The sequence below is a fragment of the Typopeltis vanoorti genome, chromosome 25, assembly GCF_054136105.1.
Source record: "Typopeltis vanoorti isolate ZY-2024b chromosome 25, IOZ_Tvanoo_1.0, whole genome shotgun sequence".
Lineage (NCBI taxonomy): Eukaryota > Metazoa > Arthropoda > Arachnida > Uropygi > Thelyphonidae > Typopeltis > Typopeltis vanoorti.
The window spans coordinates 39,783,956-39,803,607 of record NC_143573.1 but is presented as its reverse complement, the minus strand read 5'-3'; the positions used below and the strand labels follow the sequence as shown (position 1 = coordinate 39,803,607).

The following is a 19,652-nucleotide window of genomic DNA, read 5'->3' as shown; positions in this document are numbered from 1 at the left end:
GAAGCTGAGTTACCCTATCTTTTAGATAGAAGAAAAATTCGTAGTACCATAGTGCTATGTGAAAACTTTACATCATTACTAACTTCCTATCTATAATTTTACCTGTCACCTGTCAAGACTCCAGCATTATAAGATCTTAATATTTCTATCTTCTAAGGCGCTTTTTACCGTATCAATCCACCTATATCTTGGTCTTCCTCTGGGTCTTTTTCTTGCCAACATGGCAGAGAACACTTGTTTTGCTTATCTTTCCTTTCCCATTCTATTTAAGCGACCATACCACCCGAGATTAGCTCTGCTAATGTATTCCTGGATGCTGACAGTGTCTAGTTCTTTCCTAATATCCTCGTTTTTAATATGATATTGCCATTGATGCCATCTGTTCATGCCTTTAATCTTTCTCAGGACTCTCATATTTGTGGTCTTTAGTCTTTAGTCAAGTGTTTTATTTCTAACCCAGCTCTCAGATCCATAAGTTAAATTGGTTTGAACACTGTCTTTGTACAGCTGATTTAGTGTTTTGATTAATTTCTCTCTTTTTCCATATAAATTTATTCAGTTGACTTTCCACCATACCAGCTTTGTTGATTCTGTTGTGTATTTCCATATTTAATTTACCATTTTTACTAAAAATTGTGGCTAAGTAGCTGAAATGTTTTACTGGTTCTCCATTCACAATGCAGTTGATATTTTCAGTGTTTCTGCCTATTTTCATTGCCTTTGTCTTGTTATCGCTGACCTTCATACCAATTCTATTAACAGTTATTCAATTTAGTCAGGGAATCTTGTAGATTGTACTGGATTTATTTAGAAATATAACACCATCTGCATAAAATAAAGAGCTGAGATTAACATTGGGGTGCTTAAGGGTCAAAGATGTATAACTGAGAGGAGACCTCCACATAGCATTTAAAGGAATGCAGAGAACCGACCAGGGCTTCTGAACTAATGTCCAATCTTCACCTTCTTGTGTTGCACCCTGTTGGGTATCTACTTGGATACTGAACGAACGAGGATGGGCTGGCAATTTGGGATTTAGCCGACCAAATTGTATTCTTATTGGTTAAACCAAGATAAAAAATGATGGTACAACATGACAAAATTTCATGCCGGCTGGGACGGCCCCCGTTGTTTTTGCCAGGGAACCAGGGTGAACAGCGAAAAGTCAGCTACTGGAACAAATCTGAAAACAATCCCCAACTCAACATCACCAGAGTTAAAGATCGATACTATCAACGTAAGAAGCCTGAATGGCAAAGAAATGGAGCTAGCTGAGGAATTAGATAAGTACCAGATCGATATAATAGGGGTGACTGAAACAAAAAAGGCCAAAACTGGTGAAATCTTTCTGAGCAATAAATACAAAATGTTATATTCAGGCAATGACAATCAAGGAAAAGAAGGAGTATCCATAGTATTCAACACAAAATACGAGGCTAATCTTCTTGAATGGCAGTCAGTCTCAAGTAGGGTAATGTGGGCAAATATGAGAATGGGGAACTGGACAATGAGACTTATTTGTGCCTATGGTCCCACAGAAGGTTCTACTAAGGTAGAAGTGGAGGAATTTTTTGAAGCTTTAGAGAAAGCAACTGACACAATGAAAAAGGAAAAGTTGGTCCTTGTTGGGGATCTAAATAGCAGAGTAGGAAATGATTGTGAGACATACAAAAATATTTTGGGAAAATTTGGAGAAAAGAGCAAAGTTAATAATAATGGCAAATATCTGTTGGATTTCTGCTCAGGACATGGACTGGTTATTACTAACACCATGTTCCAACATAAAAATGTGCACAAATTCACATGGAGAGAAGAGGCTAGAAATAAGGAAAGTCTCATTGACTATGTTATTGTTGATAGTGATGTTTTCTCCCTGGTGTAGGACACCAGAGTGTACAGAGGATTTGAAATTGGAAGTGATCACTATTTAGTCTTGAGCAGGATAAAATTGAATTTCATATTGAAAAGAATGACGTGTAAGAAAGTTTTAAAGCGAATAAAAGTTGAGCAGCTCTCAGATGTGAACTGTAGACTAAAATACAGAAAGATTATTGAAGAAAAAATGAAAGAGTTTGAGAACAGGAATCAAATCTTGGAGGTTCAGTGGCAAACTCTGAAGAAAACATTGATTGATTCTGCCAGAGAGGCATGTGGTGAGGTTGTGTGCAAGGATAAAAAAATCAGAACTCCCTGGTGGACACAGGAAGTTAAAGAGGCAGTGTAGGAAAAGAAGAAAGCATATCAAAAGTTCCTATCAAATAAGTCAGCTTGTGCTCTTAGAGAATATAGAGAAAAATGCAAGAATGTTAAACACTGTGTAAAACTAGCTAAACAAAAGTCATGGGAGGACTTTGGCAAGAATATAGAAAATAAATATCATGAAGGTGGCAAAATATTCTGGAGATTGTTGAACAAGGTTAGGAATGGAGGAAAGAGTGCTGTAAAAGGAGTTAGAGATGATAAAGGTGACATGAAAACGGGGAAAAAAGATATCCTTGAAGTATAGAGTAATTACTTTGAAAAACTGCTAAATGAAACAAGCAGTGATGACAGCACAGTGGTAAAAAACACTGACCAGGCATGCAGTCAGGAATACATATCCATACTTGAACTATCAAAGGCTTGAAATGTGGAAAGGCAGCAGGAGTAGATGATATTCGACCAGAAATGCTGAAGTATGGTGGTATAAGAGTCTTACAGTTACTGCACTGTATAGTTCAGCAAGCCTGGACAGAGGGACGAATTCCAGATGATTGGAGTAGAGCTCTCATAGTACCCATATATAAAAAGGGAAATAAAACTGAATGTGAGAATTACAGAGGTATTTCCCCTACTCAATGTTCCTGGCAAGATCTATGCAAAGTATACTTGAGAAACGGTTGAGAAGAATTGTGGAAGAAAAGCTTGAAGAACAATCTGGATTCAGGCCAAATAGAGGCTGTCAGGATCATATCTTCACTTTACGACAAATAGTCGAGAAAGCATGGGAATATAACAAAGATCTGTATTTAAGTTTTGTCGATTTGGAAAAGGCATATGACAAGGTGCCAAGAGAGAAGCTATTCAATACGCTGCAGTTATATGGTGTCAATGAGGCATTATATCAAGCAATACTTAGTCTTTATTTGAATTGTAAGTCAGCAGTTAGAATCGAAGGAAGTACAGGAAGATGGTTTAATGTTAAATCTGGTGTGAGACAAGGATGTACATTATCCCCTCTGTTATTCATTATCTATATGGATCACATTATGAAGGAAAGTGGTATTAAACATGGTATCAAAATTGGAGATGTTAATGTCAGCTCTTTGCTTTATGTGGATGATGTTATACTTTTAAATAAATCCGCTACAAGTCTGCAAGATTCTCTGACTAAATTGAATAGTTGTTGTAATAGATATGGTATGAAGGTCAGCAATAAAAAGACAAAGACAATGAAAATAGGCAGAATCATTGAAAATGTCAACTGTGTTGTGAATGGAGAACCTGTGGAACAAGTAAAACATTTCAGCTACTTAGGCATGATTTTTACTGAAGATGGTAAGTTAAATTTAGAAATAGACAACAGAATCAGCAAAGCTGGTATGGTAGGAAGGCAATTGAATAAATTCATATGGAATAAGAGAGAAATTAGCCAGAACACTAAATTAGCTATATACAAGACAGTGTTCAAACCAGTTTTAACTTATGGATCTGAGAGCTGGGTCAGAAGTAAAACACTTGACCAAAGACTAAACTTCAGATATGAGAGTCCTGAGAAAGATTAGAGGTGTGAACAGATGGCATCAATGGCAATATCATATTAAAAACGAGGATATTAGGAAAGAACTTGACATTGTCAGCATCCAGGAATGCATTAGCAGAGCTAATCTCAGGTGGTGTGGTCACTTAAACAGAATGGGCGAGGAAAGATTAGCAAAACAAGTGTTCTCTGCCATGTTGGCAGCAAAACGACCCAGAGGAAGACCAAGATATAGGTGGATTGATGCAGTACAAAGTGCCTTAGATGAGAGAAATATAGGATCTGATAATGTTGGAGTCAAGTAACAGACTGATTTGGAGGAAAATTGTAGATAGGAAGTTAGTAATGGTGTAATTTTTTTCATGTAGTACTGTCATATCCTGTACACCCCTTGAGGGTACATGGCAGGAATTTGATGATGATGATGAATTATTATATCAGGTGTAATACCACTTTCCTTCATAATGTGATCCATATAGATAATAAATTACAGACGGGATAATGTACATCCTTGTCTCACACCAGATTTAACATTAAACCATCTTCCTGTACTTCCTTCGATTCTAACTGCTGACTTATAACTCAAATAAAGACAAAGTATTGCTCGATATAATGCCCCATTGACACCATATAACTGCAGCGTATTGAATAGCTTCTCTCTTGGCACCTTGACATATGTATTTTTCAGATCTACAAAACTTAAATACAGATTTTTGTTATATTTTCTATTTGTTGTAAAGTGAAAATCTATGTCTGACAGCCTCTATTTGACCTGAAACCAGCTTGTTCTTCACCAAGCTTCTTTTCCACAAGCCTTCTCAACTTTTTTCAAGTATATTTGCATAAATACCTCTGTAATTCTCACATTCAGTTTTATGTCCCTTTTTATATATTGGTACTATGAGAGCTGCACTGCAATCATCTGGAATTGGTTCCTCTGTTCAGGCCTTCACTGTAAGACTTTTATACCTCCACACATGAGCATTTATGGTCGAATATCATCTACTCATGCTGCCTTTCCACATTTCAGGCTTTTGATGGCTTTTTCTACTTCATGTATGGATATGTATTTCTGATTGCATGCCTAGTCAGTTTTTTTTTTTTTTTTTTTTTTTTTTTTTTTTTTTTTTTTTTTAACACTGTCCATTTATTCTGTTGACTTCCTATCATACCAGTTTTGTTGATTCTGTAGAAGAAAAATTTTTAAAGATTTTTCTTATTATCCTGTTAATTATGACAGCCATGTTTTTTTTTTTTTTTGGCAGTTCAACAAAATTTTACAATTTCAGAAGGATGTTTTAATTCTTTATTTTACTTCTGCATGAATGCTGGTGATATGTTAAAACTTTCAACATATACTTTGACCCCTCTTACCAAGCATGATTTTTGTTTAGGACCACCCATCAGGTCTTGACAATTATGCCTTGATAAGAAAGTGTCCTAAAGATGCAATAAGTGTGGTTTTCTTCATTTTCAAAAGGCTGTCTATGCAGAATGGATGAAAATAACAATGGGACAAATTTTGCTTTAACCATCTATCAAGAATATCTCATAGAAAATTCACATTTTTATTTGTTCTCCTACATAGCTTTTAGTCTCTTCAAAGTTAGCTGTTTTTAATTTTTCGCAAATTTTGAACTAAGTTTTTTCACTAGAGAGAGGCCTCAGTCAAGGTGATTTTAAGCATACCTATTACACTACCATGTATATAAACCACACAAAAAATCACTCGTGTATTCAGCCCATGGTCTGTTGGGAGATGCACAAAATGGGGTAAAAAAGATCATTTTGAACACCTAAAGTAGGTAGCCACCATCTTGCAAATAGTAGTTTGTCTGAAAATGCAAATAAGAATTTAAATAGTATATAGCTTCAGTGGAAACGGCAATTAAAAAAAAATAATTAATTGGACCATTTAGAAGTTAGCTGTAATTCATTTTAAATCTGCCAAAAGTGCAAAAAATCAGTAACGGGCACATGGCAAATGCTGACTATATGTGTTATGAAACTAAAATTAACAATATACTAACATAAACAATTGTATCAAGATTCATAATTATAAATTATGATTAATTTTACAGATACTCAGTAGTGAGATGTATCGATTGCAAGATATGGGACATTTGGTTAGAATCCTAAGCATTCCTTTCAGGTTATGTAGAAGTTTCTTTCCACTTATTTCTTTGATTTAATCTTAACCTGTTGTTTTATAACAGGTTTATAGATGAAATATGGAATTTTTCAAACTACTTAGGTCTCCAGTAAGTGAGGCAGTAGTCTGACTGGTTAATGACATCCATCTACCTCCTGAAGACATTCTAAAATATCCAGCCCACAATAGGTTTGAACCAACAGACTATTAATTTGAGAATGACATTTTCATAAGCTTAGCCAATCAGGCTGTTCTTTCTTATTTTTAACTCAAAAAGTTGCTTTAAAAGCAATCTTGCTTGTAAGGTTTTGTGAGTATACTTTGCCTATATTATGAACAGAAATCTGCTAACAGCAATGATTTGTTTCAAGATACTTTTCTTGCCAAATTTCCAACCATCTAACCAATCTGTTATCCATTTCTGTCTTCTGCAGTTTGTACACTAACTTGTCATGAGGTAACCTATCAAATGCCTTTACAGAGTCCAAGAATATCACTGTATATGATTCTCCCTTATCTAACACATTTATCTCCTTATGATAAAATTCAATTGGATGCTAAAATAAGACCTACTTTTTACTCACTCATTCTTACCTAAATTCTGTATTATATTCCTAACCAACCTCACCAATACCTTGACCACGACTGCAGTCTGCTCTGTAGTTGGAAATTCTGTCCTAGAACCATGCTTGTGGAGTGGTGCTTTTTTGCCTTATTTCCACTCCTTAGGAAATTTTTCCACTGCAAGACTTTCATTAATAACCAGGTTAGTGGCATAGCTGACTGTTTTTTTGCATATCTTAAAAATGTGGTGAAATGTCATCCATTTCTACAGCCTTATTAATATCTAACCAAATCAACATCAGATTCTTTCACCTCTTCTAATTTCACCAGTATGATATACACTGATAGTGTCAATAAATAACTCAATCACGTACCCTGCCATGATCACTTTGCTACAGTAGCCATCCACCAGTGTCATTCTTCCATAATTATTCTTCTTCGAGTTACCTTTTGAAGCACAGTTCTACCAATACAGTACATACCTTACATCCCTGACTGGTCAGTCTCCTCTTACTGACTGTCATTCATAAGAAATCTAACAATCCAGAAAGGTAACAATCTAACTTGCACTTAATATTCTTCATGCATCTGATCACTACTGTCTTGTACTTCCTCTGTTTTCTTTTCCAGCCTCAGTTCTGATTTCATTAATCCATTTCACTCCTTTATTTATTTGCTTAACTCTTAGTATATAGCTGTACTTTGCTTAGTTGTACTTTGCTTGTGTCAAATTCTGCCTGATCTCTTGCTCTGTCAGCTTCTTTTCCTCACAGCTCATCTATTCAAGGTATTGGTACTAGTTAACTAAAGAGCTTCTCATAATCATCCGCCTTATAATTCCACACAAAACAATTTTTTTAGAGTAACGTTTATGCTGTTTGATTACTCTTACCAACTGGTTGTAGTGGTGATGCCTCAGAAATTCAACAAATTCACTCTCCTTGTACCCATACACTATATCCATATTCCTGTAATTAGTCTTATTAAGATCACTCTTTAAGGGCCAAGTAACTTGCCTAAACATTTCAGTCAGCACACACTTAATTTTGAGTAGCATAACTATGAAACAAAATTACATGATGATCATAGTAATAAACTTTCATTAATGTACAGATATATCATACTGAAAATAACAATACATCATCAGTGTGTGTGTGTGTGTGTGTGTGTGTGTGTGTGTGTGTGTGTGTGTGTGTGTGTGTGGAAACCACAAGCAAATCAAAGAACAAGAATACAGTGTACATACAACAATTGGTTTACCAATTAAAACAGTTGGCATATGCTAGAAATTAATATTAATAAATCATATTAAGAATGTATTCAAGATACGAAGTAATTTTATATATAAACTTGGTTTTTAATCCTATTTCCTAATCTTATCCTAATCCTAAGTCAGGATTGCGCCTGCACGTAGTGCAAGTCTGAGACAACTCGTGGTAAAGGTGGATTAAGTTCTGATCACTTTCCTTAGTATTTTTCTCTTAATGTAAAGCACATCCCCTTGCGGAGATGTATGATGCTATGCATTAAAGGCAATGGTCGCTACCCATACCGGTTTTGACCTTTATTGAGGTCCTGTCAGTGGGAGCCAGACCTGACAATGCTAAAGTTGAAGTAATGAAGAGCTTATGAATTTTACCTAAACAAGTTGCCACAAGGTGCTTTGACCTTATTAAATAAAATCTCAGGATGAGAGATAGATGTAGAAAGTTGTTTAACTTGGGTATATTATGTATTCAAGATACCAAGTAATTTTATATATAAACTTGGTTTTTAATTCTATTTCCAAGTAAGCAAACAGAGACGAGTAAGTCAGGTTTGCCCTGCACGTAGTGCAAGTCCAGAGTTTATGAATTTTATTTTTTTATTTTTTATTTTAAAAATTTTATGGAATCTACAACCGTGTTAAAAAAAAAACTTTTTTATTATCCTGATGTTTCGATCTTCACATCAAGATCATCATCTGGAGCATACATAAGTATACAGAACAAGCTGAGTTACATCATTAACTGTAAGCTAGAGAAACAATGATTTGATCACATGTTATTCTACTGGGTTGACCTCTGGTGAATAATAAAAAAAAAAAATAATAATAATAATATAATAATAATAATAATAAAATAAAAAAAAAATAAATAAATAAATAAAAAATAAATAAATAAAATAAAATTAAATTAAACTTTTTTTTTTTTTTACATCAAGCTAAATTCTATTTTTACAATGAAATAAACATTCTTTTAGATGGTTTTCTTTCAGAAACAATTGGTGTCCTATTTTTAGTATTACAATTCCTATTTTTGATTTACAATACTGGATTTTCTACAGTCCTGTTAATAGTTGTTCTTGGTGAGGAAGGTCGAATATATGCCTTCCATATGTTTGGGATTTTTAAACCATCATTGTTCAGATTGGGGTGGTTGCTGATAATCTCGCAGGCTTCCTTGAATTATCAGCAACCACCCCAATCTGAACAGCTATTAACAGGACTGTAGAAAATCCAGTATTGTAAATTAAAAATAGGAATTGTAATACTAAAAATAGGACACCAATTGTTTCTGAAAGAAAACCATCTAAAAGAATGTTTATTTCATTGTAAAAATAGAATTTAGCTTGATGTAAAAAAAAAAAAAAAGAGTTTAATTTAATTTTATTTATTTATTTATTTATTTTTATTAATTTTTTTTTTTTTTTTTTTTTTTTTTTTTTTTTTTTATTCACCAGAGGTCACGCCAGTGGAATAACGTGATCAAATCATTGTTTCTCTAGCTTACAGTTAATGATGTAACTCAGCTTGTTCTGTATACTTATGTATGCTCCAGATGATGATCTTGATGTGAAGATCGAAACGTCGGGATAATAAAAAAAGTTTTTTTAACACGGTTGTAAATTCCATAAAATTTTTAAAATGAATGCTGATCACCGTGTAACCCTAAAAGAAAGGTTTATGAATTTTACCTAGACTTGCACTATGCAGACTTGAGACGTGCAGGTGCAAACCTGACTTACTTGCCTGTTTGCTTGCTTGGAAAATAGGATTAAAAACCAAGTTTATATATAAAATTACTTGGTATTTTGAATACATAATATACCCAAGTTAAAAAACTTTCTACATACAATATTAAGAATATTTTTGATGTTTACATAAAATGAGAACCCTTCAAACTTTTGGGAGAGAGAGAGAATTCATTCCGATTTATTGACCTAACCTGAATCGGAATGATTGTCTCTCTCCCTCAAAAGAATAGATTACTCATAGACACAAGGATAAATAAAATGATTACAGTAAAAAAAATATTAAAAAAAATGTTGTTTTTTATAGTGATCTGAAATTTACAGGTCACCATTATTGAAGACAACCTAGTAAGTACAAGGTAGAACATTAATAATGAATTATTTAAAAAAAAATCCTCTGTGATGATATAAGAAACAGCACTTATTAAATAAAAAAGGCAAAAGCAATCGATCTATTAGATGGATTTCTCCCTTTTGCACACACTAATCAGAGCAAATGTGCTTACTCTGTAGAGTTCTTTAAATAATTTACCTTTATTATAAACAGTCACATTATTCATAGTGATATAGTTCTTGTGAAAATACTTGGAATATCAATAATAAAAAATGAGCATAATCACACTTGCAACCTGTATTGTATATAAACAGCGGTGGCATCAGGTATCGGTTGGGTGTGCTGTCTTGGATTATGCAACACAAACTACAAAATTCACGTCAGTTTGACTGTATGATTGCATTTATATCGAAGTACAAAAGAGTTTTAAGAGTGTATAGCACATCAGTGCTCATTTCATTATGTTGGAGGTTTAATGGATTTTTTACAACACTCAAAAAGAATTAAAATAGAATTTAATACTTCCTATATTTCGTCCTATTACTAGGACATCTACGGGGATTACAAAAACAATTAATGTAACATGCACACAAAAAAACTTACAATACTAAGATCAACCACGTGGGTGACACTAAAGTCCTATCTAGGTGGAGCACCCTCTAAGGGCGGTAGTAGGTGGCCTGGAATGTAAGGTGGGACCTCTGGTGATGAGTGTTTCCCAAATCTTCGGAAGCTTAATACAACCATATTTATTAAGATTTGGTTGGTTACTGAGAGCTGCTGCTACTTCTAAGAAAAGTCTCTCTTTCTTGAAATTGCTGTGGTGGAGCATGGTGGTTTTCTTCCATGATACTCTGTGGGTGGTGTCCAAAACATGGTCAGCCAAGCCTGAATGGCCATAGTTGTGTTTAACGATGTACGACTTGTGTTCCTCCAGGCGGATGGATGCTGATCTGCCTGTCTGTCCAAAGTACACAAGCTTACACGAACAGAGTACTTTGTAAACTCCAGGCAGAGAGAGAGAGAGCAGGGAGCTGATCTTTTGTAGAACAGATAAGGGTAGCAAGTTTGTGGTAGGGCTTATATGCTGTGTGTAGGTTATACTTTTTTAGTATCTTGGCTATTTTTTCCGAAGTGCCACGGATGTAGGGTATGGTGATGGCATTTTTAAAATCTTGTTGACGAGAGGGACGGGGAATGGGGGAGGAATTTTTTTTTGATACTGTGTTCGCTGTAGCCATTGGAGAGGAAAGTTCTGTGTATGTAGTTAAGCTCAGTAGTGAGGGTGGTTCCACTGGAACAAAGATTGTGGGCTCTCTTGGTAAGAGTTTTAATGATGCCATATTGTTGCGAGGGGTGGTGGTGGGAGAGTTTGTGAATGTATCTGCCTGTGTGTGTGGGTTTTCTGTATACAGTGAAGGAAAGTGTATCATTAGGCAGGCGTGTGACTAAGGTGTCTAGGAAGGGTAAACAATTGTTCTTTTCCTTTTCCATAGTAAACTGGATTCTTGGATGTAGGCTATTGAGATGACTGAGGAAGGAGTCTAACGTGTCTGGGCCATGAGGCCAAATCGAGAACACATCATCTACATATCTTAGCCAGATAGAAGGTTTGAGTGGGACTGAGTCTATGGCTCGTTTTTCAAAATCTTCCATATAGAAATTGGCAAGGGGGGGTGAGAGGGGGTAACCCATGGCGGTTCCTTCTATCTGCTTGTAGATTTTGTTCTTCCAAGAGAAATACCCAGAGTTGATGGCAAAGGAAAAGAGAACTAAGATGTCAGAGGGAAAAACGTTTTCTAAGATAGATAAAGTGTCAGTTAAGGGAATATTGGTAAACAAAGAGGAGATATCAAAGCTTACTAATATGTCTGTATTATTCAAGGTTAAATTTTCTGTGAGGGCTTTAAATTGGGTTGAGTTTTTTATATAGGAAGCGGAATTTCCGGTGAGGGGGGGGACAGAGAGTTGGCCAGCTGTTTAGACAGTCTGTAACAAGGTGCATTGGTGGCATCTACTATAGGCCTGAGTGGGGAATTGGGTTTGTGTATTTTGTGTATCGCTAGAACACGACCCCACAAAAACACAAGTTAAGAAATTAAAAATCTTACTTAAAAAAGTAACCTCCTGGCCCCCTGACATCACGAAAAAACTTAAACCTTTCCGCTCCCGGCCCCCCTCCCATCCCCCCGAATATACGGTTTACCAAACCACAAAACCAATTCCCCACTCAGGCCTATAGTAGATGCCACCAATGCACCTTGTTACAGACTGTCTAAACAGCTGGCCAACTTTCTGTCCCCCATCACCGGAAATTCCGCTTCCTATATAAAAAACTCGACCCACTTTAAAGCCCTCACAGAAAATTTAACCTTGAATAATACAGACATATTAGTAAGCTTTGATATCTCCTCTTTGTTTACCAATATTCCCTTAACTGACACTTTAACTCTCTTAGAAAACGTTTTTCCCTCTGACATCTTAGATCTCTTTTCCTTTGCCATCAACTCTGGGTATTTCTCTTGGAAGAACAAAATCTACAAGCAGATAGAGGGAACTGCCATGGGTTCCCCCCCTTGCCAATTTCTATATGGAAGATTTCGAAAAACAAGCCATAGTACTCAGCCCCACTCAAACCTTCTATCCGGCTAAGATATGTAGATGATGTGTTCTCGATTTGGCCTCATGGCCCAGACACGTTAGACTCCTTCCTGTGTCATCTCAATAGCCTACATCCAAGAATCCAGTTTACTATGGAAAAGGAAAAGAACAATTGTTTACCCTTCCTTAGACACCTTAGTCACACGTCTGCCTAATGATACACTTTCCTTCACTGTATACAGAAAACCCACACACACAGGCAGATTCATTCACAAACTCTCCCACCACCACCCCTCGCAACAATATGGCATCATTAAAACTCTTACCAAGAGAGCCCACAATCTTTGTTCCAGTGGAACCACCCTCACTACTGAGCTTAACCACATATACAGAACTTTCCTCTCCAATGGCTACAGCGAACACAGTATAAAAAAAATAATCAATTCCTCCCCCATTCCCCGTCCCTTTCGTCAACAAGATTTTAAAAATGCCATCACCATACCCTACATCCGTGGCACTTCGGAAAAAATAGCCAAGATACTAAAAAAGTATAACCTACACACAGCATATAAGCCCTACCGCAAACTTGCTACCCTTATCCGTTCTACGAAAGATCAGCTCCCTCCGCTCTCTCTGCCTGGAGATTACAAAGTACCCTGTTCCTGTAAGCTTGTGTACTTTGGACAGACAGGCAGATCAGCATCCATCCGCCTGGAGGAACACAAGTCGTACATCGTTAAACACAACTATGGCCAATTCAGGCTTGGCTGACCATGTTTTGGACACCACCCACAGAGTATCATGGAAGAAAACCACCATGCTCCACCACAGCAAATTCAAGAAAGAGAGACTTTTCTTAGAAGCAGCAGCAGCTCTCAGTAACCAACCAAATCTTAATTAATATGGTTGTATTAAGCTTCCGAAGATTTGGGAAACACTCATCACCAGAGGTCCCACCTTACATTCCAGGCCACCTAGATAGGACTTTAGTGTCACCCACGTGGTTGATCTTAGTATTGTAAGTTTTTTTGTGTGCATGTTACATTAATTGTTTTTGTAATCCCCGTAGATGTCCTAGTGACTAGGACGAAATATAGGAAGTATTAAATTCTATTTTAATTCTTTTTGAGTGTTGTAAAAAATCCATTAAACCTCCAACATAATGTCCTCACAGCACTTAAGCCTCTACACAAGAGTGCTCATTTCAATAGGCCTAATGCAATTAATTGTAGGTTAACTTTGAATCCTTTAATTTATCAATTAATTGTAACCAAATATACGCTGAGTGGGGGATAATGTTCTTGTTTTAAGATACTGCATATTAGAAAACAATGAAAGAGAATGCTATATTTGCTTGGTATATTTGAATTGCTGAAAGGTTTAAAATTTTAAAGAGAAGGACGAGGCTTCTTCAACTACAATACTGTTTCCAATTGTAAATATGGACAAAAATATTATGAATTTATCAAAAATTATATATATATTAAAAACTTGTCTATATTATATATAAAATCTTTACCTACCATATCAGTTCACACTTCACTCACACAAAACAGATGAAACTCAGAAAACAAAAACAGCAACTCATGACAGATGACAACGTTCAATTGATGCCTAATGACCAATCACAATTGGTCATTGGGCATCAGTTTTAAACAGCTTCTGAGCTGTTTAAAATCACTAGAATGCTAAGAATTTGACCCGCTGTGCCATCTGTACACTAAGGCGTGTGTATTTTGAATGCACACCTGAGCTATTAACGCAAATGTGAAGCACTGTTTACACGTCGAAAAGTGTCTTCTTCATGAAACATTAGTATATTGTGTTTAATTTTAGGAATCACATGAAGTCTGGAAACAATTAGGGGAGTCTTTAATGCGATTAAATGCAGAAATATAATATTGGCGATATTGCTATTCAGTGGATGAGCACTGCACACCTAGCACATCCAGAATATTCGCCCCTGGTAAACAGGTATGAATGTTAACCTACACAAATATTTATTTAGCAAAATATGAGATAGGAGTTTTCAGTGTCAGACTAGTCCTAGGTTAAATGCTACATCATAAAAGATTATTTTTTTCATTATAATTCATTTTTATTTTTATTCAGAGTAGTATATATTTGCCATTTTTATTTGGAAAATGAAGTACACTTCACTAAAGTATTTCTATTGTCAAACCAGTCCTAGGTTGAACACTGATAAATGAAAAATTCTCTCTTCCACCTTTTTCTTCTTATAACACCAATTGTATTGACAAAACAATTTAAAATGGTTAATTTTTATTTATTTAGAGCCTGTGTAGCTCAGTGGATGTGGCGTTTGCCAACCACGGCGCTTGGCCGCACGAAGGAAGGCTTGGTTTCGAGTCTAGTCGGCGACTAGAGGAAATTTTTCTAAGCCTTTTTTCGACCGGTTCCCGAGTTAGTCGATCTCTGGCACGGGCAAGCAGGTTTTTCCTCCCGGAAACTCGGGTTTTTCGTCCTGTAAAATCGACTGTAGAACCCACATTATTTCAGACAATAAATATATTGTGTTAGGGACCACGAGATGGCGGCACATTTGAGCCGTCTCTCTTCAATGAGTACCGCTTAATTAGTGATAGCCTTGGGCCATCTATCTCTGATTGGTACCAGTGGAGATTGAACTGCCCACTCAGTCTCCAAAAGTTAGATAGGGCTAAATGGCCTCGCCTACTCCCCGTATACGGGAATAAAAAGGCGTTAGCTGATTTTTATTTTTTTTTTTTTTGAATTTTTTATTTATTTATTTTTTTCAATTCAATTATAGTTTTTCTTGGCAAAATGAAGTGATAATTTCATCACTAGTTTGATGATTAAATTTAGTAAATCTATGATCACAATTAAAATTTTCTGACTTGTTTCTTTTTAATCCATTTTAATGGCAAAATTAAAATTTCATGTTATATCGTGGTATAAATATGGTTTGGATAATTCATGGAGTTTATGCTGATTCTTCCCTAGATCAACTTATGTCTCCTGGTGGAAGGCCAGTAATAATAATAAAATTGTCTTTACATACATCAGTGTTTCTCAAACTTCTGATATCCATGTACCCCCTTCTTAAATTTTCATTATTACCAAGTGATTAAAATTAATTGATGACTAATTAATTAAAAATTATATTCATTAATTAATTTAAAATAAATAAATTATTTAACAAATTAATTAATTAAATTAAATATCTATTTTATTTGAATTTATATGTTCATGTAAACAAAAAATATGATTTATTTTTAAATTTTGGCTCTCTAGAGATGTCAGACGACACACTGTTATCAATTTTATTTGATCCAGATGCAGTATCAATGTTTTCTTGTTGCTTACTGCTACTTGTATTTGCTATATTGCTCTCTTTTGAGGGTTTTATAAATCCAATCTTGAACTAATGATCCATACTTAAGAATTTGAAAGCTAAAAAAAATACTGTATTTACTCGAATATAACTCTAACTTTTTTCCCAAAATTAAAGCTAAAAAATTATGTTGCGAGATACGTGCGGGAATTTTTGGAAACTAAAGTTTTCAGAAAAAAACAGAAAATGGTGCGACTTACCAAGAAGCTCCTACTCGCTATCACTACTTTTGGCATCGAGAACAGTTTTTTGTGTGCAACATCAAAGTCATCTACCCAAATAGCGTCATCTTCCTTCCCATTATTTCAAGCAAAAATTACCAGTAATTTACAAGACTTGAGATACGTAGAGCAGCGAATAACTGCATATGATTGGTGCGGTATTAACAAAAGATTGCGCAAACCAAAGACAAATTAGCATTTCAACAGTTGAGTTGAAATGCTAATTCTCTTCAACCGAATTCCATAATATCTGAAACACATTCACTATATATTTCTTAGTTTATGACGGGGGTGGTGCCAAGCAAAACCGTTGGAGAGGGGATGTGATTCATTAGTTAGTGCTGTTGAATCCCAGTTGTCTCTAATTGCACTGTTTGTTAAAAAAATATGACTCTTTTAATTATGCATAGCCGAAAATTGCCACGTACCCCCGGGGGGTACGCCTACCACACTTTGAGAAACACTGACATACATTATTGTATGCCAAAAACAGCTCTTGTGTTCCAATCGTGGATGTCAGGATTCCAGTTGCATTTCATAATTATTGTGTACAAGAATGCATTTACAGAATCAAATTTTTTTTAAATAATTGTTTACCATTCTTTCCTGACTTATTTAATTATACTTTGTTATACTGTTTTCTCGTTACTTTTAGGTGGTTAAGTGCTGGAAGAAAGGGACCAATGAAATTGTGGCAATTAAAATCTTGAAAAATCACCCATCATATGCACGTCAAGGACAAATTGAAGTTAGCATTCTCCATCGGCTTAGCCAAGAAAATGCTGATGAGGTAATTCTTCTACTTGTGAAACTGCATATTAGTATATTTTAGAATATTTGAATAATTTCGAATGTTATTTCTAAGAAATATGTATATATTTTTATAAAATAAATGTATTTTAAAAATAGAAATTTATTTCATTATATATACCTGCAGGCTTTCACAGGATTCTGTAATAGTACTACACAATTAAATTCTTTACTTATATATTTAAATTTTTAATTTTATTTTATTTTATTTGTATTAAATCGCTCATTACTTGAGTGATTTCATGCAAAAATTTTTTTTCGTACAAATTTCATACAAATGTTTTTACTAAACATAAGAATTCGGGAAGTATATTTTAATATGTTGCCTGCTTCTTTTTTTTTACATCTTATGAAAGGAAGTGGAATAGCTTCCCTCCCTCCCAATATGCAAGTGTCCTACTATGCATACCAAAAGTACATTAATCAGTATATATTCTGATATTTGCCAGAGGCAAGTGTATGTGTTTCCTTAAGTATGTTTTAAGAGAGTTTAATTCCTAGTCATATGTTTGGTTGTGATGACTTTTGTGTTTAAAAAAAAAGCTTTTGACATTGATATAACATAGAATCATGACTGGTAGTCTGTGTATTGCAGCATGTCTTTTATATTTCTAGAGTCTAATTAATGTGCTGCTAACACCTTAGTAAACACTGTCATTGAGAGGATGGGTATCTTGTGGGCCTCTGGTTCTTGAACTTCATGTGTAAAGCATATAACTGATCATGATATAGGATATTATCATCATCACATTTCTGACATGTACCCTCAAGGGGTGGGTGTACAGGATATGATAGTACTACATGAAAAATTTACATAATTACTAACTTCCTATCTATAATTTTAATCCAAATCAGTCTGTTACTTGTCAAGACTCCAACATTATCAGATCTTATATTTCTATCATTTAAGGCACTTTGTACCGTATCAATCCACCTATATCTTGGTCTTCCTCTGGGTCGTTTTCCTGCCAACCTGGCAGAGAACACTTGTTTTGCTAATCTTTTCTCTCCCATTCTATTTAAGTGACCATACCACCTGAGATTAGCTCTGCTAACGCATTCCTGGATGCTGACAATGTCAAGTTCTTTCCTAATATCCTCGTTTTTAATATGATATTGCCATTGATGCCATCTGTTCACGCCTCTAATCTTTCTCAGGACTCTCATATCTGCAGTCTAGTCTTTGGTCAAGTGTTTTACTTCTGACCCAGCTCTCAGAACCATAAGTTAAAACTGGTTTGAACACTGTCTTGTATACACCTAATTTAGTGTTCTGACTAATTTCTCTCTTATTCCATATGAATTTATTCAGTTGACATCCTACCATACCAACTTTGTTGATTCTGTTGTCTATTTCCATATTTAATTTACCATCTTCACTAAAAATCATGCCTAAGTAGCTGAAATGTTTTACTTGTTCCACAGGTTCTCCATTCACAACACAGTTGACATTTTCAATGATTCTGCCTATTTTCATTATCTTTGTCTTTTTAATGCTCACCTTCATACCATATCTATTACAACAGTTATTCAATTTAGTCAGGGAATCTTGCAAACTTGTAGCAGATTTATTTAGAAGTATAACATCATCCGCATAAAGCAAAGAGCTGATGTTAATATCTCCAATTCTGATATCACGTTTAATACCACTTTCTTTCATAATGTGATCCATATAGATAATGAATAACAGAGCGGATAATGTACATCCTTGTCTCATACCAGATTTAACATTAAACCATCTTCCTGTACTTCCTTGGATTCTACCTGCTGACTTACAACTCAAATAAAGACTAAGTATTGCTTGATATAATGCCCCATTGACATCATATAACTATAGTCTATTGAATAGCTTCTCTCTTGGCACCTTGTCATATGCCTTTTCCAGATCTACAAAACTTAAATACAGATCTTTGTTATATTCCTATAATTTCTTAACTATTTGTCGTAAAGTAAAGATCTGATCCTGACAGCCTCTATTTGGCCTGAATCCAGCTTGTTCTTCACCAAGCTTTTCTTCCACAATTCTTCTCAACCGTTTCTCAAGTATACTTTGCATAGATCTTGCCAGGAACACTGAGTAGGGGAAATACCTCTGTAATTCTCACATTCAGTTTTATTTCCCTTTTTATATATGGGTACTATTAGAGCCCTACTCCAATCATTGGGAATTCATCCCTCTGTCCAGACTTTCTGAACTATGGTGCAGCCACTGTAAGACTTTTATACCACCATACTTCAGCATTTCTTGTTGAATATCATCTTCTCCTGCTGCCTTTCCTCATTTCAAGCCTTTGATGGCTTTTTCTACTTCAAGTATGGATATGCATGCCTGGTCAGTGTTTTTTATCACTGTGCTGTGATCACTGCTTGTTTCATTTAGCAGTTTTTCAACGTAATTTCTCCATACTTCAAGATATCTTTTTCTCCTGTTTTCATGTCACCTTTATCATCTCTAACTCCTTTTACAGCACTCTTTCTCCCATTTCTAAGCTTAGAAAAGGAGGAAACCACATGCCTTTCCTCCAGAATAGAATATCTTACCACCTTCTTGTGGTAAGATATTCTTATATAGAAGAAGAATATCTTACCACCTTCTTGATATTTATTTTCTATGTTCTTGCCAAAGTCCTCCCATGACTTTTGTTTAGCTAGTTTTACACAGTGTTTAGCTTTCTTACATTTGTCTCTGTATTCTCTAAGAGTAAAAGCTGACTTATTTGCCATGAACTTTTGATATGCTTTCTTCTTTTCCTTCACTAACCTCACCACATGCCTCTCTGGCTGAATCAATCAGAGTTTTCTTCAAGGCTTGCCACTGAATCTCCAAGGTTTGGTTCCTGTTC

General features: G+C 35.2%; 1 protein-coding gene across 4 annotated transcripts in view; it reads left to right on the top strand.

Annotated features, from left to right (window-relative positions):
- The window catches only part of LOC150092678 (uncharacterized), a 387,183-nt gene that overhangs the window by 96,915 nt on the left and 270,616 nt on the right, over nucleotides 1-19,652 (top strand). For all 4 annotated transcript variants that reach the window (XM_090414782.1, XM_090414783.1, XM_090414781.1 and 1 more), the window contains exon 5: nucleotides 16,655-16,789. In XM_090414782.1, the coding sequence (XP_090270908.1) occupies nucleotides 16,655-16,789 (135 nt within the window). The remainder of the gene's footprint in view (nucleotides 1-16,654; nucleotides 16,790-19,652) is intronic.